The 27,995-nt window shown below is 35.5% G+C and overlaps 2 protein-coding genes across 4 annotated transcripts; one reads left to right on the top strand and one right to left on the bottom strand.

Moving 5' to 3' along the window:
- The first annotated feature begins 8,370 nt into the window (after positions 1-8,370).
- LOC108144439 (mitogen-activated protein kinase kinase kinase 7) lies at positions 8,371-21,700 on the top strand. 2 transcript variants are annotated; one of them, XM_041707971.1, is made up of 9 exons: positions 8,371-8,858; positions 8,913-9,640; positions 10,283-10,582; positions 11,485-11,800; positions 11,865-12,046; positions 12,692-13,123; positions 13,914-13,962; positions 19,415-19,872; positions 20,938-21,700. In XM_041707971.1, the coding sequence occupies exons 2-9, from the start codon at positions 9,572-9,574 to the stop codon at positions 21,253-21,255; spliced, it is 2,124 nt and encodes a 707-aa protein (XP_041563905.1). In that variant the 5' UTR covers positions 8,371-8,858; positions 8,913-9,571; the 3' UTR covers positions 21,256-21,700. The 2 variants fall into 2 exon arrangements, with proteins under 2 accessions (XP_041563905.1, XP_017124827.1); XM_017269338.2 differs by lacking the exons at positions 8,371-8,858; positions 8,913-9,640; positions 10,283-10,582; ... (2 more) ...; positions 12,692-13,123; positions 13,914-13,962 and adding an exon at positions 18,299-18,943.
- A 144-nt stretch (positions 21,701-21,844) lies between these two features.
- Positions 21,845-27,432, bottom strand: LOC108144455 (kelch-like protein 26). 2 transcript variants are annotated; one of them, XM_017269350.2, is made up of 4 exons: positions 26,821-27,432; positions 24,408-25,263; positions 23,414-23,800; positions 21,845-22,931 (listed from the first exon to the last, which is right to left on the bottom strand). In XM_017269350.2, exons 1-4 carry the CDS (start codon positions 27,004-27,006, stop codon positions 22,471-22,473), a joined length of 1,890 nt encoding a protein of 629 aa, XP_017124839.1. In that variant the 5' UTR covers positions 27,007-27,432; the 3' UTR covers positions 21,845-22,470. The 2 variants fall into 2 exon arrangements, with proteins under 2 accessions (XP_017124839.1, XP_017124846.1); XM_017269357.2 differs by having other exon boundaries at positions 23,414-23,776; positions 26,821-27,431.
- Positions 27,433-27,995: the final 563 nt, after the last annotated feature.

Below are 27,995 nucleotides of genomic sequence, written 5' to 3'. Positions count from 1 at the left end.
TGTGTATACCATGTAATTTTAGTTTTTACTATTTGAAATATGAAATTGAAATGTAAACACAACTGAAAATTATTCAATTCCCTTCTAGGTATACATATTGATATATTTAAGGTTTTCAAAAAGAATATTAAAAAAATGTTTTATATATAAGGAAGTTTTCGGTGTATTATATATATTTTTATTTTCCTCCGTAGTTAGAGGCAAGGAAAGGCGTTCAAGTTGCAAGACCGCTAAGCAACGACACCAGCACCACCACCCACTCAGTCACCCACTGCCACACCCACCGCCTCCTCGAAAGAGGAAGGACAATTATGAAGCAAGTTGGTCGGCGGAAGCTCAAGGAGCACAGGAGCGAAAAATCCTTGCAGCCGCTGAAAGATTTTGTGCAAATAATTCTAAAGTGGAACGACAATGGCTGGCAAAGCGGTGGCAAGTGCCACTGAAGTGGGTGAGTGGGTGGGTGGTGAGTGGGAGAGTGGTGCTGGTTACAAGGCGGTGCCACACTTTACATATACCCTTCAGAAACGAAGGGTACTATTTATTTAAACAGAACATTTATGCAAATTTTGGTTAACGGCTTTATTTTATTAAAATTTATACATTATTTATTATACAATCTAATTGTTTTTCATAGAACTACAATAGTAATCGAAACAAAACGATTGCAATAATCCCAATTTAAACAATTTAACAAATGAAGAAAAATTTATTTTAAAAATTAAGTAAAATATAGCATTACTTATGCATGACAGAAGAAAATAGTTATTTAATTGTAATTGTAAGCAAAAATTTTTACAATTACTTACAATATTAATAAATACTTTAATTTATAATATATCGTTAATATATATAATTAGTTGGTCCAGTTTTATTTGTCTAGTTATATCATTTGATATCCATAAAATTACTTATATTACATACAAGAACACAATTTTATTATTTTTTTCCTAATAACAGATGTGTCTGAAGTGTAACTTTTTTTCCTATTACAAAATTTTTTTTTAAAATATAATGTAGCTACTATTTTTTTTTTTGTATTTTAAGCTTCCTACAATTTATTAAAAGGGTATATTATAACCAAATGAAATCGTAGTCCTATTTCCTAACCTCTTATTCCATCTCCTTCCCTTTTGTGCTTTTGTGTTGATTTTTCTTTTAATTGTTGCGGATTTGCATTCTGACACATTTGTCAACCTCAACAAAAAAAAAAAAAAAAAAGACGGGGAAAAGGAAGGAAGTGGGGACGGGACAAGGTTTGTTTATTATTTATTAGCCTCAGTCCGAAAGGGGTTGGCCCCAGAGGGGCTAAAGGACATGTGAGGACATCCGCTGGGATAATAATAAACACCAGGGGACAAAAGACGGGGCCAAAGGAGGAGAAGGGGAAGCCCCCTGTCAAGTAATTTGTCAACGAGCCAGCAGCAAAAACAACTATGACAACACCTACACTAGAAAAACATGTAAATAGCTTCACGGCAATAAGCCCAAATAAAATCTATTGACCTATAAGCTATTAAATTATTTAAAAAATATTTATATAATTTATTACAATTCGAGGATTTCTATTTGTTTCTGATTGAACACAAAAATAGTGTATTCCGAGTTTCTTATTTATTAAGTATTCACAAGCCATAGGTAAAGTTGTTAAATATAAATGATTTTATTTTTCTTATCATTAATTTGTATTACTCTATTAGTATTTATTAATAAATTACCTGCTCTAGTTTTAATTTATATCCCAAATATCTTTGTCTTCAATACTATTAGGATAACTATACAATATTAGTTAACATTTTTGTCTGTGTACACACATGTATACCTGTGCCATTGGGTGTGTGTATGTGTGTGTGTGTTTTGAGTGACATGTGTCAAAACTGAAAAACTACGCGAATTTGTGTCAAATACCCTTGTCAGCGCGTTTCAAGTGCAATAACACTTTGCCCCAACAAACACACACAACAGCTCGCTTAACCCCATATATCCCTTGTGAGCCCAGACCAGTCCTTAACCCCCTCCGCCGACTTTTTGAGCCATCATAAAGACAAAGATAAATACCGGACAGGTGCAGAAGTGTGAAGTGGAGTGTTTTAGAGTGTGCTAAAAGTTGGCAATTTTAGAGAGGAAATGTATATGTATTGCATAATAATTTATAAAACAGACCTGAACCAAATATCAAACAATTAAATTTAATGTTATCAAAAGGGATGAAAATATTATTTGAATATGAAAAGCTATCAAAAGCATAATGAGTCCTTTTAGGGAAATATCTAAATAGATAAGTTGATTTTAAATAGTATTGGGTTTTACAATTTAATATAAATATTACATTTTCAGCTCTTTTAACGTAATTTTGTAATTGTAAAAAAAATAGCTCCATAAAAACATTTTTAACTGATATTTTTATAATAAAAACGCAAACATACTGCAATTCGGTTCAAGATTTTATGGCGAAGTGTTTGCTGTAAATATCAATCCTTTTTCAACATGCTTTTCACCCCTGCCCACAAACATTTTCATTATTTTCACACAACAAAAAATCAAAATAAGATTTTAAATGGTTTTACATTTTCGTTTACACTCTAAACTGTACAAGTACAACTTCATACATGGGCTAGGATATATTCTGAGGGGATAAAAGGTCACGCAATGTCTCAATCGTTCCACCCTCGAGTTAAACGTCGCCGATTACACACATGGGAGTTGTAAACCGCGTTTTATGATTTCCTTTTTTTTATGGAAATTACTTTTTATGGGCCCGTCGCCAAAATAGATCAGCAAAAAAAAAAAATATTGCGAATTTTGTGCAAATTGCAGTTTTGCCATTAATATTTTTTGCTGCCCTTGTTTATGATGGGTTTTGGGATATAAGTGCTTCGGTGGTTGATTGTTTGGGGGTGATATCTGGGCAGTTCCTTACTTCCATTTATAATAACTCATATGCTTCTTATTATTTATTGTGACAAAAGTTAGTTTTTTATATTTCTGTGTCAATAAAAAGATAATGCATTACTATAATATTTTTTGAAATATTGTTTATTTAAAGAACCTGATCAACTTTCTTAAGCGAGATAGATTAAATAAGATTCTCAAAGGCAAATCAGTTAAAAAATGCATAAGTTATTAATAAGATCTAAATGTTATAGCAATAAAAATTATTTGTGAAATTTATATATTTATATATTAATATAATAAAAAATTAGAAAAAAATGGATTTAAAAATGTTAATTTAAATTTATTCAAAGTGTTATAAATAAGATTATGGGTTTTTAAAAGTTATAGCAATAACAATTAGTTGTAAATTATATTGAAGTACCAAAAGTAACACTTGGTCCTCGACTATATTTTAATTGTTAATATTTAGAATTTAATTTTTTTGATTACAAAAAATTTATAAGAATATTTTGTATATATCAGTTTATAGTTTAAAGCACTTGTCCACTCCCTTGGCAGCCTATGTTCACTTTCCATGCGATTTAAGCACTTATCCAGCCTTTTATATCACTTTGCCAACATCCAATCCATAAAAAAGTGACTGGCAAAAAAAAGTGCCAAGCTGTTGGTGCGTGCTAAGCATAGTTAAAGTCCAGATCCATATTTGTTTTAATGGCCACAGACATGGATATGGACCGGAATCGAAATCGGATTCGGATTCGGAGTCGGGAGGTCTACTGCCGGATGACAATAACCGTCGGGATAATAATAAGCGACAGATAACCTTAATAATGACCAGAAGCGTCAAGGAATAACAAAGGAGCAAGTCCAGAGTGGTATGAATGAAGTGGGTAAGGGACGATACGTGCTCGATATTCAATAACCACATGGGTGAAAAAGGCAAGGGACCAGTGGTGGCAGCGAAAGCTTATCAAAAACAGCAATTACAAATAGCTAAGTTTAGCTAATATCTATATTTAGTTAAAAGAAACAATAAGATACTTAAAACTATGAGAAACTTACCTCTTAAAATAAAGCAGTGCCAAAAAACGTCAAATAATTTAATTTCAATTAAAACAACTTGCCTATTTTATGGACAAATACAAAAATCTAAATACTTAAAAATAATGTTTTTTTATGAGGCTTAAAACCGTGAGCCAATATGTTTGTTGATAGTTTTATGATAAAAATTAAAAACCTTAGCTTCTTAAATTAAACAATGGTACAATCAGAAAAATATTGAACTCTAAAAAGTAAACCAAATTGGATGTGAACATTTTTTGTTAAAATATTTCAACCTAAGAATTATATTACTTTTTGCAAATTTTATATATTTTTTTTGTTTTTGATCGATGGCCAAATAATACGAAATCCGAAAAAGTAGCCAACTGGGTAGCGCTAGTAGCGGCCATGGCGATGGGGCTCAATAAAAAAATTGAATTGAACATTTCCGGGTGGACAGTGCTTATGGCAACCGTGTGGGCAACCGGACAACGGCCCATGACTGACCCATTCAATTAAGCATGAAAAAAAGTTGCTGGAAAAATCCAAAGGGGGAGTGGCCGGAGGACGTGGGCCCGTCTAGTCCATAAAAAAAGGACATCACTTAAGGAGAAACTCGGACAGTGGCCGCAACAAAACACGCATCACTTGTCACACATACTTAGCAGACATGGGCGTGGGTGGGAAGAGGGGGTGGTTTGGTGAGGGGGCAAGTATCCTGCCCCTCTAGTCGATGGAAAAAAAAAAGAATCCCCCTCCGTCATGTCCTGGTGTTGTTATTGAGGTGTAATACAATTTTTTGCCATGATACCCCATAACAATGGCTGAAACAGAAACGGAGACAAAACAAACCATTCCGGTTTTCACTAGGTGGGAAATTTTGGCGGATTCGATTCACCAAAAAGTACGTAAAATATTACATTATTACATTATTATTACATTACAAAATATCAATCAATTTATTTATTTATGTCTTAGACATACATACAACTTTTAATTAAATACTTACATTTTGATATATATTGATTAACAACTTCTACATAAGTGAACGTTTTATCAGTATTAATAATATAGTTAAAATCAAAAAAATTGAGAAAACTTCGAAAATTATTTTGAAATGTTGTTCGAATTTAATTAACACTAAACAGTTTTTAAATACTTCTCTCAGTACATCAATTTTGAATTTAACAATTTATAACAATTAATGGTATCTTGCACTTTGATTTATTTTATTTTATATGGCCCTTACCTCTGTTCTTTTTCCATTACTGTTGCTACAATTTGTATCGTTACCAGCACTCAATATTATTATCAGCTAAATAAAAATCTTGTGCCGGGAATTTGAAAACCAGAACATCGGCAAAAGTCAGATACAGTCTGCGAAATCGAATCAGAAAAGGTTAACGAGTCCGGGGCACATATGGCGGCATTAGTTTGGGATCCGGAATCGGGTATGGGGAGGGCATCCAATCGTGGACAACGCATAAACTTGCAATTGAGCCAATTTGTAAAAGTGCGGCAAGCCCATTAAGATGAAGTCCTGGCAGTCGGGTCCTGGAAATCGAACGGCAGCCAGGACACCTGCTCCCAGTTCCCAGCTCCCAGCTCCCAGCTTCAGTTCAGTTCAGTTCACCCCCATATCCATTCGAACCAAAAGGAAACTTTTGTTGGGCATCTACTTTGCATTACAAGCGCCCACATTAAAATTAAAATAAAGTTTTCCTGGGGATATATATCCCTTTCAGTTCCGTCCAGTCCCTTTGCTTTTGGTTACTCGGCTCCTTTTTTCACTTTTTTTTTTTTTTTTGGTTTTTTGTGCAACTACAAATAAATCTAAAACTCGCACATTTCTGATGGATACTTACACTTAAACTCACACACAAGGACACAAAGGATACGGGTCGGCCGCAGTTGGCCATTCGCAGTTTTATTTTTGCATTTACATCAGCCCACATGCATTATGCATACGTACTTATATACACGAGGATACATAAATATATATGGAGAAAATATAACCATTTGGATACACTTTCTCTTTAATCATGTTTAAAAAAAAAAGGTTATCACCAAAACTAAGTAAGTTGAAAATAACAGTAGTACGCTCTACGAACACTAGAAAATGTATTATATCTAAAAGGATATAAGAGTAATAAAAGTATTATTGCCATTAATAAATTTATATTTTTGCAATTAAATTAAGTTTTTTCACTACCAAACTTTTTAAATTAGAAGAGTGTTAAATTAGAAACAAGAAAAAATCAAATCAAATCAAAAGAAAGAAACCTAAAGCAACAAGCGTTGTGTTTTCTTATCTATGCTTACATTAATGCCATAGGTTTTTTCAAGATTTTATACAAAATTATGGGAACCATAATCGATAGTAATAGCCACATAAATATAAAATAAAGCTAAGACCAACAGTAGAGCATTATCACTTCCAAAAGAATATTATCTTGCACTCACATTTGTGAGCTTAACTTCAAATTTCTTGTTGAATTTCATGTTCAGTTGCGTTCTTTGTCCCTTGTTTGATTTCATTTTTTTCCCCAGGATTCACTTTGGACTTTAAAACAAAGCGCTGGGCACAACAACAACAACAAAAACAACTACAACAACAACAACAGCAACAGCAGAAGGGAGCAAAGTAAAAATAAAGTATGCAAAAAGAAAAAGAAAAAAGAGCTCAGGGCACAAAGGATGCAAAGGATACAATAATATCCTTAAGCTACGAATGCAACATGAATTTGTCTTTGCTCGACCGGCCATCTCGACCTTTTCCCTCGTTCTTCGAGTTGCCTTGGCGAGGCCAGAAAAAAGATAAATAAATGTACGGCCATATATGGGGAAAAGTAAAAAAAAAAAAAAAAAAAAAATACATATATAAAAAAAGGATACTCGAACTTTACAAATGCATGCACATTAGAGAGATTTACGTGTGTGCGAGTGTGGGGAAAGCAGGGAAAGCTTTCACATGCGACGCATAAGATTACTACCCACACACTCGAAAAGCCAACATCCTTTGGTCCTTTTTGCCTTTGCCCTTGCCTTTTGCTTCGACACTTATTTTAATTTATTTCATTTTCATTTATGTACAACGCTTCAAATGTCCTTTTCCCCGTGCTGCCCTCTGTCTGTGTGTAATTAAATAAAAACGGCCTTAAAGCCTCACCCACACACACGCATCCCAGTGGGTTTGAATTCTTCGACCAGCTTTTACTTTAATTGCCCAAAAACAGCTTGAGATATTCAAGATATATGGGTTCTAAGATCTCGAGCGATGGCCAAACTGCATGATGAAAACAAAGTGCTTGGCAATCGAAGGTTAACTAAAATAGCGGCAATAAAAATAATACAATAAAAAAATACATTTCAATATATGCACCCAGACGGTATAAAAGTATAAGTAATAATTCCATACTAAATAATATAAATTATTATTTAGTTTTATTTCTATACCGAAGAGTCAAAAACTGTAGTCTATGGTCTTATTTTTAAACCACATAAGCTCTACTTTCTTACCTTCATGGTAATAAATTAAAACTTATCTATTGAGAAATTTTTCATACCCCATAGTTAAATGTTACAATTTTTTTGGATGTAATTTGGTATTAGAAGATACCCCTTCAAATGTATTAACAATTTAAAAAGCCAAAAGCGAGTAACAAAAGCATTTAATTGTCAATAAAATCAATCACCTTAATTGTAATTGGGTGGAAAATTTGCGCTTTTTAAATTAATTTAAAATTAATAACATAAACATAGAGATCTTAAAAAAAGATGGGCTCCAAAATGTTATGAAGAATTTGTTGTTTTATTTCATAAAAATAAACGTTATACTATCGGTTAGTTTTTAATATTTCCAAATTCAAAATATAGAAAACTACATTTTGTCCCTGTTCTTTCCTTTTAAATTCAATATTAACCAAGCGTTATATTCAAAACCAACAATGACTTTTTGGTAATATCTTTAAAAATACTATCTGTTAATTTTTATTAGGGCTTCCGATTCAGGAAGCGCTTCATTCTGTACCTTCCAACAAATATATCATTATTTTGCCCATTAAAATGAAAATAATGGTCCAAAAATGTTTCGTTGATCTTAAACGCTTAAATCATTCGTTTGTTTCACTTTAACATTTCCCAAAATTTCGAGATGATTTAAGATTTAGTTTAAATCATATTTATTTTTTAATTAAACTTTTTGTTTTTAATTTGTTTCTTACAAGTGATTTAAAATAATATTTAAATAAAAACAACAAAAAGGCACCACCTGGCTCCATCTAACGGAGTAACATGTATTACCTTAAAACGCAAAATAAAACGGCAGAGGGCGCCACCGTTTGTGGCACAACACTTTTGGCAGTGTGACCAGTTGTCGTAAAACATCGATAGTTGGACAACCGATAGAGCTATCGATGCCATTCCCACCGCTAAATTTCACGCCATCTCACCTCTAATTTCATTAGGGTTAAAAAAAAAAACAAGTTTGTACTTGACAAGTACGGCGTATATCGTATCACATCCAAGGCGAAGAACTCAAGACCCCGCCAATCGCAGCCGTGTCCGATGCAGAGGCGATCCGCAGGATTGAACCCGGAATCCGGTGGAGTCCCGGCGAGGATGTGATGTGCGCACTGGCCCGTCTCCGCTGGTCGATATAAACTCGTGCCCCCGTCTTTTCGCCACTTTCCCGCTGTCCACCGTGCTGTCCACCGTCCGCCTCGTCTCCATCACCATCACCATCCCCATCCGTAGAACTGCAATCCTCCAGAGAAGCCAATAACTTGGCCTGGAAAAGCGGCAATCATAGTGGAACGTTTCCCACGGAGCACGACTGTGGGGCAATACTGGAAAGAGCCTGGAATATTGTTTTCCAGGAGAGATTTTGGCTATCTTGGCAGAGAACCTGCAACTGGATAATCCTGGTAATACATTTAGAGGCCCAGGTAAACCAGATATATCTTAGTTTCTGGTTCCAGGGATGATATCACGAACCAATGGAATATTGGTAGACCCCTGAAACTAAAGAAGCCATCAGGAACTCGAAAAATCTTGGCAGATCACCTGAATCTTGAATATCTCGATAAGGTATCACCGGAACCCCCTATATCTTGGCAAAGAAACCAGCATCTAGTAAAAGTCAGGAACTACCACTTCGAAGAAAAATATAACAATAATCTTGGAATTAGGAAATTGAAAATAAATTATTAACTTGAGGATTCGTGGAAGGATACCAGAAACTAAGGAATCATATTAAGTAATAAAGAACGCCAGAACCTTAAATGCCAAGATATCTAACAAAATGGCACCGAAAACCCGCGGAATCTTGGCCTGAAACTTGAAACTAAGCAATATAAGGAGAAAGTCTGAAGTCCCAGAAAAGTCTTCTAGAATAACTAAATATTAAGACATTAAAGATGTCTTAAAGGAAAGTTGAAACAAAAAAGTCTTGAATGGAAAGAGGAAACTGAGGAATACCCGAAAGAAATCTTAACTAACAACACTTAAAGGAACCTGAAACACACAGTCCGAAACGGAGCCATCTTAAGCACTGATCTTCGATCCCGACAGCTGGAAAACAGGAAGCTGCGTCTGAAGACAAAGGCAGGATCATCAGGATCCTTAGAATCCCAGGGAGATGGCCACCGCATCGGTGGACGCACTGCAGGCAGCCTATGTGGACTTCAGCGAGCTAACACTCAGAGAGGTATTCCAAATCCCAAATTGATCATACATCGAGCTGCTCATATACACTTCTTAAATTTTGTTTATTTAAAGCAAATATGCTTTATTTTCAAACTTAAATATAACATTCCATTTGACAGTCATCCAACCATTTTTCATGTTGCCATGTTTAATTTTAAAGAGTAACATTTGGTTCAGTAACTGCCAAATGTGCGAGTTCCAAACTTTTAATCTTAAACTTCTTTGGCAATCTGAATGTATCACCAACAACGTCGTGGTTTTATCTTTCTTTTGATATTTGCTTCATAAAACGAGGCTTTCGATTTATCTTTTTTTTTTTACTTATGTTCTGAGTCCTTGCATTCATTATGATTTAACATTTTAAAGGCTATAAAAAGTGTACATTCATGTTTCCTTTTATTAAAACTACATATGTATTTCATTAAAGAATCTACGCCTGCAAGATTTGAAAATATTCTCATTAATATTTAAAGTAAAAAGTGTAGTTTATTGAAGTGCAATATTTAAAATGTGTTAAATTTTAAACTTTAGTGTTATATTTTTAAATAATTTGTATTATTTCTGATTATGGAACTAGTAAGGAATCAAATGTAATATTGCTTGGAGATGAGATCTAACACTTTTACCCATATTCTACCCATAGAAAGTCGGCCATGGGTCCTACGGGGTTGTCTGCAAGGCCGTATGGCGCGATAAGTTGGTGGCCGTCAAGGAGTTCTTCGCCAGCGCCGAGCAGAAGGACATCGAGAAGGAGGTGAAGCAGCTGTCGCGTGTCAAGCACGTGAACATCATCGCCCTGCACGGGATCTCCTCGTACCAGCAGGCCACCTACCTGATCATGGAGTACGCCGAGGGCGGATCGCTCCACAACTTCCTACACGGCAAGGTGAAGCCGGCCTACTCCCTGGCCCACGCCATGAGTTGGGCGCGCCAGTGTGCGGAGGTAGGTTGTCGTCCACCATCCACAAGCGGTGTTATCGCAGGCCTCGCCCCGAATTCTCAACTCGCGGAAACTTTTCCCCATTCAATTTCATTCATTTTATCTGGTTGATAATTAGAGAACATTTTTTTATTTTTTATTAGGAATCAGTTCTTAATTGCTATACAGAAAAATGTTAAACCAATTTATTATTATTAAATCGAGTATAGTATTTGTAACTGCTAGATCAAATAATTCAATATTGTATTATTTTATTTATGATTTTTATAAGTATTATTTTTTGGCAAGGCCAAGCAACTAATTTTTGGGGAACTTTTCCCCCTTAAATGTCATTAATTTTATTATCTTAATAAATAGGGAAAATGTTTTTATTATTGTACAACTACTAGATTTGTGTTAATTGGAATCAAACTTAAAAACCTATTAGTAATAATCAAACGGTAATTTTATTGAATTAACAAAATTAATCAAGTAATTTTTGTAAAAATGCATTATTATTTAAAGCCTATCTTAACTTATTTAGTTAAACAGTAAAATACACTTATAAAAACTTAAACTGTTTGCTAATAATCAATTCATGTTATGGCTTCTTAATTGTAGTTGACTTGATAATTCAAAATAGAATGTATAATATTTTATTAGTTAAAAATATATAATCCAAATTTATTAGAAATCATCATCAGTATGAGTCTCATATTTAAGATAAACTAAGACACTTGTTATGGTAGCTGTTAGGTTATATTTTAAGAAGCTTAAACAATTATTGGTTTCGTTAAAAATCAATTAATTTAATAATTTGTAATTTGTACTTAACTTGATAACTAAAATGTCAAGTTTATTGGCTGTCCTAGTAATTCGAAATGACATCAACCATTTATGCATTACATTTTGTTTTCCTTTTCAAGGGCCTGGCTTATTTGCACGCCATGACACCAAAGCCCCTGATCCATCGCGATGTGAAGCCGCTGAACCTGCTGCTGACCAACAAGGGACGCAATCTGAAGATCTGCGATTTCGGCACTGTGGCCGACAAGTCCACCATGATGACCAACAATCGCGGCAGTGCCGCTTGGATGGCTCCGGAGGTCTTCGAGGGCTCCAAATATACGGAGAAATGCGACATCTTTAGCTGGGCCATTGTGTTGTGGGAGGTCCTGTCCAGGAAGCAGCCGTTCAAGGGCATCGACAATGCCTACACCATCCAATGGAAGATTTACAAGGGTGTGTGTTGTCCATTCTGTCCCCTTGATTTCATTAATCATCATCATTTATCTCTCACTTTTAGGAGAACGTCCACCGCTGCTGACGACCTGTCCCAAGCGCATTGAGGAGCTGATGACTGCCTGCTGGAAAACTGCGCCCGAGGACCGCCCCTCAATGCAGTACATTGTGGGCGTCATGCACGAGATCGTCAAAGACTATACCGGGGCGGACAAGGCCCTGGAATACACATTTGTTAATCAACAGGTGACATTAGCTATGCCTTACTGTGGTTACAACATTTTTCATGTTCTACGATTTTGAAGATGCGGGATTTGGGATTTCATTAAAAGATTAGATTAGGATTTAAAAAAAAATATTCAATCTATAACTCTAAATGTAGTATCATTTCTATATTCTTAAATTGTCGTTTCAAAGATCTCAGTTACCTTACTTAAAATCAAAAAATTTACTTTCAAATATGAATTATGTTTTTTGGCAAACAATTTGAGTTATAAAAATAATAATTTTATCGTTAACTTTATAATATCATTTTTATTTCCTGGGATTATCGTTTATGGTTATTTTCCTTAACTACAGTAATGTGTTAAAAAGCGAATTTCAAGAATTATTATACGTTTTTAATATCCTTAAAAAAACTAAAACAATATCAAAGCGTTTTTGAGTGCCTTTTTGTTTATTGGTTAGTAAGCAATATGATAAATTAAAAGAAAATTGTAAACAAGATTTTCATTGAATCCGTTTAAGAAAACATAGGTATTAAATGTAATTTCTATAGCTTTATTTAACAAAACTACTATTAATAGCCAAAACATCAGTTCTTCTTGTCAGCAGATTAATGAATGTTTAACTTTTGTGAGCAAAATTAATAAGATGTGAAATCCTCGACAGATTGTCACCAAAGAGAGCGACGGCACGGTGGCCGCTCAATCGGATAGCCTCAGTTCGCTGGAGGAGGAACTGAGCCCCTCGTCCACACAGTTAACACCGACAACGGCGGCCAACGCCAATGTGAATGCGATAGGAATAATAGAAACAGCAACAGCAATAGAAACAACGACTAGCTCAATGACCGAAAATACCTCATCAACATCATCGGACATCACGCCGACGAATTCGGGCCAACTTGACAATAATCCGCTATTCCATATGGTCAGCAATCGCTGGGACGCGATCCCCGAGGAGGATAGCAACGAGAGCCGCAACGACAGCTTCAACCTCACCTCGTCGGCGGAGGCCACCCAGCGCCTCGAGACGATCCGCAACGGGATGATCCAGATGGCCTGCAAGCCCATGGAGCAGCTAACACTCGACGTGGAGGCGGTACGTCTTGGGCTAGTTATTTATTTTCAATTATTACTTATTTATTTGAATATACAATATTTTATCACATAGTTTAAAAAAGAATTAAAGAACAAAATAGTAAACTAATTTCAGGGAATGTAACAAATATTACCAATAGCAATTGTCAAATGTTTAATATTTTTAAATCTTAAGTTAAGAGACCTATTAATACGAATAAGTTTGATAATCGATTTTTATATTTAATTTAGTACATTTTTTTGAACTTATTTTTTAATACAAGTATTTTAATGAATTTTGAATACTTATGAAATTATTTTGAATGGTATATTCGTATTACATTTAAACCCAATCCTATTTACCATTTATCAATCTCAATTGCATAAAGTTGTATTGATATAAATTTAGTTTACAAAACCTAAATTGTTTTGAAATTGTATACTTAAATTTGTTTTATTTGTAAACGTTATGTTTTGAAGCGACCAAATGTTTATATAAAGCTTTAATTTAAAATCTTAAAGTAAACTTAAAGTAATTGCTCATTTCCAAATTTATGTTAACCATTTTTTATTCGCAATCGAGTTTGCATGAAGATATATACTAACTATTATACCTTAAAGGTTTTTGTTAAGTTTAAAATGTTTTAAGTGTATAGTAAATAAAGTTTAGGTTTTTAACCTTTTTTTTTTTTTGGTAATATTACCTAGTTCTACCACTAATCTATACCGACGTACATACAAGTATTATTTAAACTTACTTATGATTATTGCTGCAACTAATATATTCCCTTTGATTTACTTATATCCTCCAGAATGGCTTCGATCTGAGTCGCAGCGAGAGCAGCAGCAGCAGCACGCACGGTGAGTTAACTTGCCAGAATTTTCCCTCCTATAGACCCACCTGCTGTCCGTTTGTTTTCCGACGATTTTCCGTCGTCTGCCATGAATCACACGCACATTGGCGTCAAGTTGAGAGACACAATGGCGTGGTCTCGATTTTATATAATAATAGTATTTAATGAAAACAAAATGCCCCTGTCCGGCTAATCGTCCGCTTATCTATTTAAATCCCCAATGTGAGAGATTTCAAAATAAAACTTACAGTACTGGCTGAAATGGTTTCACAAGTGCATTTGAAAAAATCGAATATTGTTAAAAATATACCTTAATACTATAAAAAGTGGATTTTAGATATTATCAATTTTGTTCAAAATTTTAATTTAAATATATGTATAATCAATAATGTGAAGGGTTTCTGACTTAGTGCTTTTAGTTTTATATAATTTATAATTTAATTTTTCTTTATGCTTAAGCCCATTTTCTTATTCTCATGGTAAACTAACATTAGTTTTTAAAAGAGCTTACAAAGAAAACGGTTTACGGATCTAAGTCTAAAATATTCAGAACCTTTTAAGAACTTGCCATCATGACAGAAAGTCTACGAAACTATATCGATTCCACATCGTTACTCACGAGATTAATAAACTTATTTTATACCTTAATACCGAAATTCGAAGATCTTTGAACATATATTCCAGTTTCTGGCCACAACCTATTAAAACATGAATGTTATTGACTTTAAATAACAATTTAATAGGGTATCCAAAAGTCGACTATGTAGCCCATATAGTTTGTCGCAGGTCACTCTTACTTGATCCTTATAGCCTGACGCATTGTGTGGACTCTTGTGGCACGACAGCTGTTGGATTTTGGCCCGTTGGCTATTCGACTATTCGACTATTCAGCTATTTGGCTATTTGACCATTTGGCTGTTGGCTGTTGGCCGTTTGGTTTTGGCTTTTAGCCGCAGGTGACGCATTTTGGCCGTGTGTAAACAATGCACTCGCCATCTCTGTTTTGCACTCAATGTTTGGTTAATTAGCCGCCGCGGTGTTTGTGTATAATGCACAAGGAATCTTTTGAACATTATTCAATTGTCAATGTCTCTGGCTGTGCGGCTGCATAAATTATAAATATTTAGTGCGCTCATTCGGATCGGCGAATCTCTAACGATCTCGTAGTGCTCTGGGCATATTTACTTGAGACTTGTAGTAGTTGAATATTTTTTAGACCATTTATATTTATTATAAATTATTATTTATTTACTGTATAATTGAAAGCAATTTTTAGTCTAAAGATATTGAAGGTAACCTAATTAAAACCTAATTAAACTTTTATACATATTTACATTCTGCAATTGGTGGAATACAAACATTTAAAATATTGGTACTAATATAAATTGAAGCTATAAATACCTAAAAATGCAAAGAAGCTTACACATTGACAACATTTTAAGTAATTTGATTTATAAAGATTATTAAAACTGTTCGAAATATAAACAATCGTTTGACTCTTACTTTAGTTTATTCCATAAACCTTTTTTGAAAATATCAAATTAATATTAAATCCCTTTAAATGTATTCCTATAAAAAATAGACAAATTAAATAGGAAATTTCAAGAATTATGGTTAAATAAGAACTCATTTCGTTCAAAACCCATACGCTTTTAAACGAATCCAGGGTATCGGTCGCAAATAGTTGCACAAAATTTCGCTGCACAATTAAATAATTTGTAATTTGTTAGCCTGGCAATTTCGGGACAGATTTATAGCCGAAGGCATGCTCCGTCGCTGCTGCCCGGCGAGCATAAACAACAACACCCCGTTTGGGGGGCGGCGGCGGGGGCGTGGCAGGTAGGGAGGAGGCGGGTTATATAGGAATATAGAGGAACGCACACATGACGATGCGATCGCCACGGACTTTTGAGCATCAGTCCCACCGAAACATGACTCATCCGGCAATAATCTCACTTTTATTTCGATTTCGTCTATATGGCAAACATCCATCCACTCACAAACACACAAACACACACACACCGTACAACTTATATATAGATCGCACATATAGAGCGAATATATGTGCGCCGATGTTACCGATTTGTATAATCGGTGGGAGCCGTCGAATCGAGTGGGCAAATCTCACTTGGCTCTCGGTTGACACGGACGGACAAGATCTCCGACTTACATATCCCCCAAACCGTATGCCGTATGCCATATGCCATATCCATACCCATCATATACAGCATATAGAGCATATAGTATGTGTATCTAGCATCTAGTATATAGATCTAGATCCCATGTAGTGCGCCAGCAATGTGTAAATAGTAAATGCATCAGCGGCCAAGTCGAGATACTTTTCGGCTCTCAAAGTTCTCGGAGTTCACCGGCTGCGTCAGATTTTTCTACACTTCCCGAAAAATGGACTTAAGATTTAACCAGCGATTGTTTTAGGTTCACCACTTGTTTTTAATTTGTCTCTCCTTTGATTTTTTTTTAACATTTATAAACAGACCAACATTTATTTTAATGATTAAATGGCCCACTAAAATTATCATTTGCTTTGCAAAACTTTCAAGACTCTTTTGTTATAACCACTGCTTTTAATTTGAAGTAAGACCATTTTTTTTTTCGAAATTGTAAGTTAATTAACATGAATTTGTATTATACAAAATTTAAAAAAAAAGGCTCTAAAAATATGAGTCATATGCAACACTTAATAATCAATTTCTTGAAACCACTTTTTTAATCTTAAGTAGCTCTTCCTTTTTTTAGAACAACAATCATTCAAGGCGGACTTAAAATATAAATTGTTTGTCAAACTTAAAAAAAAACTTTCAACAACCACTGAATTTAATCTGCGGTAATGCTGAATTTACTTGTTTTTAAAATTAATTAAAATCATATAATATGAAAAACCGGTGCACTAAAAATATTAATAGCATTACAAAACCTTAAAACCCTTTTTCAAAACCTTTATAGTTTATCTAAAGTAATACTGTTTTTTTTTAGATTTGTTTTTGGCCAATATAAATTAACCAGCATTGATTGAAATTAAAATAAAAACAAACTAATTTTCTTCAATTTTTTAACACTGCTTTTACACAAATATTTTTTTGTTGCGTGTAGGAAAATTATTCCACTTTCCCTCGACGCTTTTTCCCCCTGAGATTTCCCAATTGCAGATGCCAACTGCATTAATCATCGATTTCGATCAATGTTCGCCGCACTGCCTCGCATCGAATTTGAATGAATCTTCATTGGCTTTTGGTTCGTCATGGAATTTAGTGGGTGGTTGTATAGTTGTCTATTTATCGGGGGATCTCGATCGAAAGGGTAATTTTTTTATGACCCAATACAGGGTGATTTACGATCGGTGTTTTGGAAACGCTTTCATATTTTTTTTTTATTTTTTTAAGATTTTCCTGGAAACGCATTCAGTAAATCTTCGACAATAAATGGTTTCTACGAAATGTCTCCTGTAAATTATGGCATTTATAATATCAGTTTTTTTGGTTACAATATTTCCCGGTTTTTTGTTAGTCATGGTGTTTTGAGATGTTTTTTTAAAATTTCTCATAGGCTAATCTATATATGATTCAAACTTTAAGTATTTATTATTTGTTTTTTTTTTTTCTTCTTTTTTTTTAATATTACTGACTATCTATCGAAATCTTCGTATATTAAATTGTTGTAATATTTCGACAAATCAACTGGTGACATTTCGCTGTATTTTATGGTCTCTTTATTTAGAAATTACTGAAAATGTTTTGTTTTTGAGTATTGTTGTTTATTTTAATTACTGACTATCTATACCCGTTTTTTTTTTTTTGCCAAGAATTTTGGGTCTTTTATTTTAGCTACTTAACATGACAAGCTATTTTCGAAATCTTCGGAGATTAAATTGTTGTAATATTTCGACAGAAATTACTGAAAATGTTTTGTTTTTGAGTATTGTTGTTTTTAAAAATGTTGTTTTTTTTTATGGGGAATATATATTATATCCCTGACTGACTCAGCTTTAACCTATGTTTTACTGCGAAACCGCTTAACCCGCACCGCACACACACACACACACACACACACACACACACACACACACACATCATTGGGCGTTTTCCACCCCACCGAGTGGCAATGATGCCACAGATTTTCGTTTTGGACGCGTCATCGACATCGGGCCTCCACCCATCGTATATAGCCCCCCCCTAAATATATATCCAAGCGATCTTGCCACGTCTGCGGAGCATTTAGAAGGCAATCCCCGGCGCGAGAATTGCCGCGTTTGTTTGCTTTACGGTGGACTACAAGTGAATGTGAATGTGAATTTGAATGTGAATGTGAATGTGGACGTCTCAGCTTTGGCCTCAGTCTGCGTCCGAGAGCCGTGCGATATTGAGTGCCACGCGAGATGTTCCTCCGGAATTGTCGGGATCGTCTTCTACGATCCGAATTGCAAAATTCTGTCGAAGCGAATGCAAACCTCCCGGCATTGGCCACGAAATAAGCCTTGAGAAAGCCTTAAACCCACCCAAATTCACGTGAAATTTCCACATAACATTTTCACTATTTGTTTGCGGTTGGTTTCTTTTTCGCCGCCCCCCAAAAAAAAAAAAAAAAATGAAAATAGGAAAAATACAAAATACAAAATAAAAAACACAAAAGTGTTCGGTGGAAAATCAACAAGCAGAACTGAACTGTATGTGCGGAAAACACGTCATCGCAAGAAAAACAGAGGCGGAAAAGAAAAAAAAAAAGAAGAAAAGTGTCTGAGTGGAAATGAAGGGATGAACAATGTGAAGGATTTTCAACCGCACAAAAGTGTACAGCATTTTCCGATGCAAAAATGATACTATAGCCCAGAGTGATACAATCTGGCAGCAAAGACTAACTCACATCCTTCGCCACAAATATAGTTCGATCCTGGAATCTCAAGATGTGCGATACACGCGCTTTGATCAACACCAAACAGACCAACGATCTGCACAGTTGTTGGATCATATATAGTAGGTGATCCTTAATACTTCTACCATCACTTTGGATTCTAACATATTTTTTTTTTTTTGGAAATTGTGTTTAAGAACAGAAGAGTTTCTTTTCACTTTCGCTTCGATAAATATTTATTTAAATACCTGCAATTGTTTACCTGAAGCCCACAATCTAAATAAATATATAAATGCTTGGATTAAAAAAGATGTAAAGCGCTTATAACATTTAATTGGATTTTCTTAAGAGGAGTTGGCTTAAAAATTGATATTTTGAAAAGCTACAAGTTCTTTATTGAAAACATCATATATTTTTTAAATCATTTATTAACTCATTTAAGAATCATATATTGTTACTTTTTTGTGTTTATGAACTTTAATAAAACTTCCTAAACTTAACTTGAAATAAAAAATATTTTTTTATATAAAATTTTTACTTGAATTTGTCTGCATTTTTAATGGTTAATTATATTATAATATATATTCTTGTAGCCAAAAGCGATGGCCGCGAGCGACTCACGGTGACGGACACCAAGCCGGTGATCATGACCACAGATTTGGCCAACAACAACAGCCAATCGAACGGACTGCTGAGCCATGCCAATCATGCCAATGGGCGTCAGTCGGCGGACGAGGAGCATCATGATCCGGATGAGGAGATCGCCAACTCGCTGGACGTCGCCGTGGACCCGGACGACGAGGATGAAAACGACGGCACCGAGCAATCACTGGCCGAGATCCTCGATCCGGAACTGCAGCCAGAGCCACCGATCCCCAACAATGCCGAGTCGCAGCTGATCTACCGGGAGCACCGGCACATGGCCAAGGAGTACCTCAGCGTCGATACGAACCTCTACTACGCGCAGGACTTTAAGGACAAGCTCATCGTCCAGATGGATCGCACCGAGCGCGAACAGAAACAGGAGCTGCTGCGCAAGATTAAGGACAAGGTGAGCAAATACTACTTATTCAACATCAAAAAAATTTAAATTACATGTAGTTCTAACCGGAGTTATTAATTAAACTAAATAAGGGATTTTATTTGAACTCAAAAGTCAGTTATAAAATGCATTTGGTTCAGGGTCTTCTCTAAAAAAAGCCATTTTAATAGATACATAATAAATGAATAAATTATAAATAAATAATATAGGACAAGGTGAGGAAATAGTACTTATTTCAACATCAAAAGAATTTAAATTGCATGTAGTTCTTACCAGAGATATTAATTAAACAAAATAAGAGATTTTATTTATGCAGAAATCGATGATTTCGATTTATAAAAAAAATTCTTTTCCAATTGAATTTCAACCAAATGTCGGTTATAAAATGTATTTGTATAGATACATAATAAAGAACTAAAATTACATGAAGTTTTTACCAGATATATATTAATTAAACTAAAAATGGGATTTTTTTCAGGGTCATTTTAATAGATACTTAATAATAATAATTAATATAAGACAAGGTGCAATTAAATTACATTCAGTTGGTATCAGAGATAAAAAGATCTTATAGTTGCAAAAATATATTTTTTTTAAATTTTTTTACAATCAAATTTATATAAATCTTCCTACCGAAATCCAGCCAAAGGTCCGTTTTGCAAATCTTAATTTTGTTCAAGGTGTAAATAAATATATAAAGTTAACTAAGATAAATAATTTTAAAATTCCACAAATACAGACGAAATGGCTTGAGTTATTATTTTCTAAGAACCATTCGAATATTTTCACACTTTTGAAATTGAATTGACAGGTGTTATAAGTTATATAAAATACAATGATGAAGATTTTATTCTGGAATGCACATGAATTTGGTTTTTTGAGGAAAAAAATTTAACAAGTAAAAATATTATTTTACTTTGTATCCTATCTAGTCTTAAAAATACTTTAATGCTTATTATCTTAGTGTCATCCTGTGTAAATAGTGGAAATGAATGAAAAAACAAATGAATTTGAATGCAAAGATTTCGTTAATTAAAAACCTATTTGTAACTTGATTTTATGTTTATTTTTTAGGAGGGCCTTCAGAGTCTGTACAACAATCTGCAGCAGCAGTACGAAAGGCTACCGGCCTCCCGCCAACTTCCAGCCGGCCATCATCCCCATCCGCACACACATCCGCATCCGCATCCGCACCCACATCCTCATCCACATCCTCATGCACATCAACATCCACTTCCACATCCGCACCCCCATCCGCATCCGCATACACATCCGCATGTGCATGGCCAGCAGGAGGAGATTGGAGGATTGCTGCCCGGATCGGTGACCGGAGGCTCCGATTCCGTGGAAACCGACGGCTGGGTGGTCATCCAGCCGCATCCCAATGCGTAGTCTCCTCATCCGGATCGACTCTCTATATGTTTTAGGCTAGTGCTGTAATCTGTAAACTGTACTCTGTAATCTTTAATCTGTAATCCGTATTCTGTAATCTGTAAACCGTAATCTGTTAACCGTAATCCGTAATCGGTAACTGTATCTGTATCGTTATACCATAGCACAGTGTTTATTTCCATATTTCAGATGCGTTTGTTCGTTTTAAGCTCTTTTTTTTTTTTTTAAATTTAAGTCTAAGCGTTTTTAGTCCGTGTGTTTCGATTTATTTGGCAAACACTAGTTTTCACCCATAAGCATTCTTTGAAACTTAATTTAGGTTTTAATTGTACTATAAAGCTTATATACATACACACATACTTAGCATACAACATATATATATATATCTGTCCGAGGAAGCTGACAAGGAGTAGACCAAAAAAAATATAAAAACCATCGAAAGCAACGACAAAACTCACTAACGCATTTTTGTAGTGTTCTGATTGTTAAGAACTTTGGCAACTTAAATATATAAATGCCCCTGAAAAAGGAAATCCATACTATAACATTTAATTTTTCAGTTTTCCCGCCAAACAACATGTTTAAATAATTATTTATTGTATTTTCTCATTTATTGCCATAGACCTAAAGTACAGAAGAATAAATTCTTTATACACAATTATTTGCCCTAGTAGGTCCTTCTTAATTCTGTCGATTCAACATTAAGGTCATTTTAAAATAATAAATAAATTAGGCAGTATGAAATCTTAAAAATTAAAACTAACAATGATTTGCTAAATGAAGATTGTTGGTTAACTTGACTACGTAATTAGTCAAGTCAAATGTTGAGAAAAAAACAAAGATGTATGTTATAATGCCACGTCGTTTCGACGTCGAAGGACAAGCTAGGGCTAATGACAAACTTTCTTATTTTAGTCTATACAATTTAAGTACAGGTTGCCTTACAAGTGTTACATTTAACTAATTGTTATCATTCAAAAGCGAACTGAAGGCATATGCGGTCTATACAAATTGAATTACAAGTTATTTAAATAATTTAATATAACATTAATCTTCAACATCTTTCAAAGGCGAAATGAAGGCATATATGTACATTTTCTGTCACTGTGCAGTCATCACAAAATCTCGCATGTATGTCTACGCTACTAGCTACACATACTATATATAAATATCATGAGAATCGCTAAATTCGATGGGGTTTATCATCATTGTCCATCAGAAATCGCACATGGGCACATAGATGGCCGCACATGTGGACTCCCAAACATCGTTTGGCGAGTCCCACGAGTCCTTTTCGCGCCACCACTCCTTGCTATCCAGATCGTAGGCCATAGTCTCCGCACTGGCCCGATCGATCGACTCCGTGGAGTCGAGTCCGCCCACAAAGAATATGGTTCGGCCCATCGCAGTCACGCCGGAGTAGAATTTCGGCGCCGGTATCTGAGTCTCCACACTCCACGCATTGCCCTCGATGTCGTAGGCATAGATGTGCTGCACCAGAACCCGCGATTCCGTCAGACTCTCGTGCCATCCGCCGCAGGCATATATCCGATTGTCGACGGCCACCAGGACGTGGTCACAGCAGGGCGTGGGCATCGGGGCCAGCTCCTGCCAGTGTTCCGCCTTCGTGTCGAAGACCCACATGCTCGCCAAAATGTTGGCCAAATGGATGCCACCTGGTGGTAGAAACACTCAATCAATCAATATGTTTGATTACCCAATTACGCTGGTTGTAAACGATGCAGCGGCAGCATACATATAGCTAAGTGCAGCGGGTGCATCGTCTAAAAGAGCTTTGGGCTTTATAAATTAGTTAGAAACAAGTATTTGTTACTTTAAAAACACGCTAAGCTGTTCGTAAACGGTGCAGTGGCATGAGTATTTCTCATTTGCAGCTGTATCGTCTATAACCACTGTGAGGTATCATCATAAAACCCTAATAGACCTTTTCAATCTCGTTGTAAACGATGCAGCGACAGCATTAAATAACCAAACATATTTATACGTTTAGCTAAGTGCAGCCGCTGCATCGTTTACAACCAGCTAGCAGCTTCATTTAAATACAGGTTAAGCTGTTGAAAAACGTTGCAGTGGCTGCATAAGAACTTTCTATTGCCGCTGCATCGTTTACAACCACCTTAAGTTATTGTAAACCCACCAGAGATGTACAGCTTATCGCCCACAACGACGCCGGCATGCTGACTACGATTCTCCTGCAGACTGGGCATATAGGTCCACACATTCTGGGCAATGTCGTAGCGCTCCACATTGGAGATCATGCGCAGCGCCTCCTCGGAGTTATCGTCGTCCAGAATTCCGCCCACCGCATACAGATGCTGTTTGCCCACCGCATTGAGGGAGAAACGGCAGCGATCCAACTGAATGGGGGCAATGGTCATCCACGTATTTCTCAGGGGGCAGTAGCAGAAGCCAAACGGATGGATGTACTCCTTCAGACAGACATCGTAGGCCCCGCCCACGATGAAGAGTTTATTGTTGAGAACGGCAGTGCCAAAGTTGCCTGGAATGCAAGAGAATGAGTAGACTGTAATTTAATTAAGTTTATTGTTCGATGATAACTTTAATGATGAATTGATAAATTGATTAAATTCTTGTTAACCGCTTATCCAAATAGCAGTAAAGAAATCTCTAAACATTAATAGTAATGGTATTTCAAAAATTAAAAAAAATAAAATATTTCAATCCACCAACATTGTTTTACATGCAATTGCGGTTGAAATAAATATATAATTACTTATGAAAAATAAATAAAAATAGTAAGGAAGTCACTTTTGAAAAAAAAATTGTATTGTTCTGAAAAGTTTACACTAAAAACTTTATGGGTAAAAATTTTAAAATGCGCATTTCAATTAAGTATATTTTGAAATATTAAAAAGAAAAATTTGGAAAGAAACAATTTATGTTAATGTTTAATTGTCTAACAAGATCAGCTTTTAAGATACGAGTTAATTTTGTGATTTTATGGCATCGTTTTAAAATGATTTACTATCGCATATAATTCCTTAGAAAACTAAAAATATATATATTTTTTTTTTGTTTGTAGTAAAATAATGTTTTTAATCTGTACATGAGGTAAGCTCGCAGCAGAAGTAATCAATAGTAATCGAGGAATCAAAACACTTAACACTCACACTGATCGATGTGCGGTATGGCGGTCAACTCGTACCAACTCATCTTCGTTGGCGAGAAGCACATTATCACATTGGTCAGTCCCTTCCACTCGAAGCCGCCGATCTTGAGCAGGCACAGCTCCATGCCGCGCATGTTCTTGGGTCCCTGGGCACCGGCGGATTGATCCTCCAGGCTCACCGCCACTCCGTTGAGCAATCGCCCCATGCACTCCTGTTTTATTCGATTGTAGTAGGTGGTGGGCAGCTGCAGTTGCTTGCCCTCGTCCAGCGAGCAGTTGAGATGTCTCAGTTCGTCCAGCGACTTGTAGCTGATGTGTGGCCAGTTGATCAGTCTGAGCAGATCCCCCAGGACGCTCTCCTCCAGCTGCTGTTCCAGGGCATAGCTGCACACCAGACGCACCAGCTCCTGTTCGGCCACATCGATGGGATAGTTGCTGGAGAGGATGAAGCGCAGCTGGTCCACCTTCATTTCCTTGAAGTCCGACGTTGTCGCAAACTCCTCGAAGTGGGCGCATATATAGCGGTGTGCCCGCTCCGATAAGTCCATAATCCCATAGATATCGGCCATGCCCGCAATGGCCAGGCAATTCTCCATCTCGATCTTGGTGCCCAGAAACAGGGTGCATCGCTCGATCACCTCGCGCACCTGTACGTGAGTGGCTGCCGCCAGGATCTCCTCGATATTATCATAGTTCAGTTCCAACAGCGACGTGTATATATAGTCGATGATCGAGCCCATTGCCCGGGCCGTAATCCCGTACAGATTTATCTCGTCCTTGCGCGACTCGATCATGGCACAGTCGGCGAACATGGCGCAAAAGTAATCGCTGCTGGCCGCCAGGACAACGCGGTGCGCCTGCAAAGGGACGATATATTAAAGTCATGTTCTATAAAGTTTATATGGAATTTATTAAAATTTTCGATAAACCCTTAACTAGACTTTTAAATGAGGTACAAATATTCTTGCTTACAGAAATTCTTTAAAATTTACAGATTTATTAAGTAGTATGCTATAGTTACCAAAAATATAATTGCATTTCTTTTATAGAGATTATATGGAATTTATTTTAATTTATTTATTATTATTTAATAATATTAATAAATATACAGATATATTAAGTTGTGCTCTTAAAACTTTTATACAATTTTAATATCAAAATAATTATTCAATTGTTTTATTCATTTTTTTTTATAAGGAATGTATGTAATTTTAAGGTTAAACCTTTAACTATAATTTAAAATAGGGTACAATTTTTTATCTACTTTGGCAATCAATTTATTTTGAATACGCATGTTATCCAAATTTTAATTTTATTTTGATATCAAAAATATTATTCAAGTTTTTAATAATAATTATTTAAAGGTGGTACAAAATTAAATTTTGTAAATATGCTTTAATCTATATTTGGTATCAACCGTATTGTACAATACCTCATAACATCAAATTTAGCAATCGCTTTAGAAAATACAATCTAAAAATTACATCACACACATTTGTATAAATATTAGGTAACACAAACAAGTTTTTAAAAATTTTATTCAGGGCTAATTCGATTTTGAAACAGATTCCGGGAATCCCTAGTTATATATAGCAACACAAGAAAATGCGTCATCGCCAGAAACACATTAATTTTTGTCATGGATTTGTTTTCATTTTGTATTATTATTATTTGGCAAGAGAAAGTAAAGATGAGCGTTTTTTTTTTTTTTTTTTTTTATTTTTTGTGTCTTCGATTATCATTTTGCGTACCACTTTAACCCTATAACTAGTCACCTAACGTCGAAGTCTCGTGCTTTGTTGTTTTCATATATAATTAATACAAACTTGCCAAACTTTGGAGTTGATTCGATAAATCACTGCTAGTGATCGTCTTATGAGATGTTTTAGGATACGTTTCCATCCGGTTTAGCAGAAATCGGATGATTTTATTTGATAACAAAACTAGTCTAATCATAACTAATTCGTTTTTAAAGATGCGTTAATCAAACTTGGTATGGTCAGTTTAAGGCTAAATTTTAGACTATTGTATAAAACAGAAAAGTAATGGTATAGAAAATAGCTTATGATTTTGAATAAGATTTTTAAGATAGACCTATGAAACATGGTATAGTGCAAACTGATTTGTTTTTAGATATACTTTAATCAAACTTGGTATATACACTTTTATGGCCATTTAAGACTATTGTCTGAAAACTAAGATATAAGGAGATTATAACTACAACTCCTATGAAATTTGGTATAGGGCGTATACATATGTAGCACCTGGCGCACTTTATTAACTCACACAAATGACAAAACATACCAAAATTACATTTAATTGGTTCTCGTTTTAAGCACCTATGGTATGGGGTCTCCTAAGATGATTTATACCCGGATCGGTTGGATATATAACAGATGTATGTACATATATACCTTGAATCGATGCTCCTCGACGATAAGAGTGACGTCCGTGAGTTTGTTTTCGGTGCGGAGTTTGTTCAATCCGCGGAGAAGGGTTTCCTCTTCGCAGGACAATGGATTCGGATTCGCAGGACTTTTCGTTGCACTCGCTGCCGACGTCGCTGCCGGCGTCGCTGCTGGCGCTGTCGTCGCTGCCATGTCGGTTGTACAATAGAGATTACCAATTAGCACGGCTTTTATTATGTTAACCTATATACTATGTGTATTATTAACCCAAGGTTGGGGAATACGTCTGAAATTCTGATAACAATTTCTTGAGATTACGAATGGATGCGAGACTGTGCGAGAGCGAGAGCGAGACAGAGAGGGAGAGGGGCGATATGAGAGGGCAGCACTTTCTGTTTACACTCGCGGCCAGCTGTCCAATAACCGTTATTCGACAAAATTGCCAGCAATTAACGCACAAACAAGCACAAGTATAGTACAAAAAAATAATAAACACTAAATAAAAACTAGGAAACTTTTCGTGCGTTTTCACTGCTTGGTGCTGCCACTCTGCTTCTTTATGTTTCTTGTTTCGTTTCGTCGCTTTTTTGTCTACTTCTTCTTCTTTTTTGCGCAAGCAGCAGGTTGGGAAACTGGGAGCACTATGCACGTTGCGATCGGTATGATGAAAGTCAAGGGTATTTACACGTATTCTGCAGTTAGTGAGGACTTACTCCTATCTAGCGGATACTTACTCCGCAGCTAGCAGAGTTTTAAACCATACCTAGCGGAGATTGTCCCGCAGTCAGAGATGAAAAAACAACGATGCCACCGAATTTCGTGATTGCGAACATAATTCTTTTAACCATGTTTGAAATAAAAAAATAATAGTATCCATAATGCGACCGAGGCGTAAAGAAATCAAAAATTGCGCCATCCTGACGTATAAAAGCTGACGTAAAACTACTGTTGGCTCTAACGAAATATTATTTAATTTCAGTATTTTCTGGTATTTTTTATAAAAACATTCGGGGCGAATGATTTTTAATCGCATTTATTTTATAATGTCTGCACACAGCCGCTAAAAAAAGAGTCTTAGCGAAAAAGTTGTAGCAACCCATTCACACAGGCACCCGCTTATGCAAAAACAGCTGATCGGTCTACTAGAAGTAAATAAAAACTAAAAATAAGAAGAAAATAAC

The sequence above is a fragment of the Drosophila elegans genome, unplaced genomic scaffold (genome assembly GCF_018152505.1).
Source record: "Drosophila elegans isolate 14027-0461.03 unplaced genomic scaffold, ASM1815250v1 contig_149, whole genome shotgun sequence".
In the NCBI taxonomy this organism is placed as follows: domain Eukaryota; kingdom Metazoa; phylum Arthropoda; class Insecta; order Diptera; family Drosophilidae; genus Drosophila; species Drosophila elegans.
The sequence above is the reverse complement of the archived record's forward strand: the minus strand, read 5'-3'. Positions and strand labels throughout refer to the sequence as shown.

Bases quoted from the DNA above. Each gene is read 5' to 3' on its own strand.
- LOC108144455 (XM_017269350.2), bottom strand. From the start codon at position 27,006: ATGGCAGCGACGACAGCGCCAGCAGCGACGCCGGCAGCGACGTCGGCA. The intron at 25,264-26,820 runs GTATATATGTAC...GTCCCTTTGCAG, and splicing joins TCGAGGAGCATCGATTCAAG to GCGCACCGCGTTGTCCTGGC. The intron at 22,932-23,413 runs GTGGGTTTACAA...TTCTACCACCAG, and splicing joins CGATAAGCTGTACATCTCTG to GTGGCATCCATTTGGCCAAC.
- LOC108144439 (XM_041707971.1), top strand. From the start codon at position 9,572: ATGGCCACCGCATCGGTGGACGCACTGCAGGCAGCCTATGTGGACTTC. The intron at 9,641-10,282 runs GTATTCCAAATC...TTCTACCCATAG, and splicing joins GCGAGCTAACACTCAGAGAG to AAAGTCGGCCATGGGTCCTA. The intron at 12,047-12,691 runs GTGACATTAGCT...AATCCTCGACAG, and splicing joins ACACATTTGTTAATCAACAG to ATTGTCACCAAAGAGAGCGA.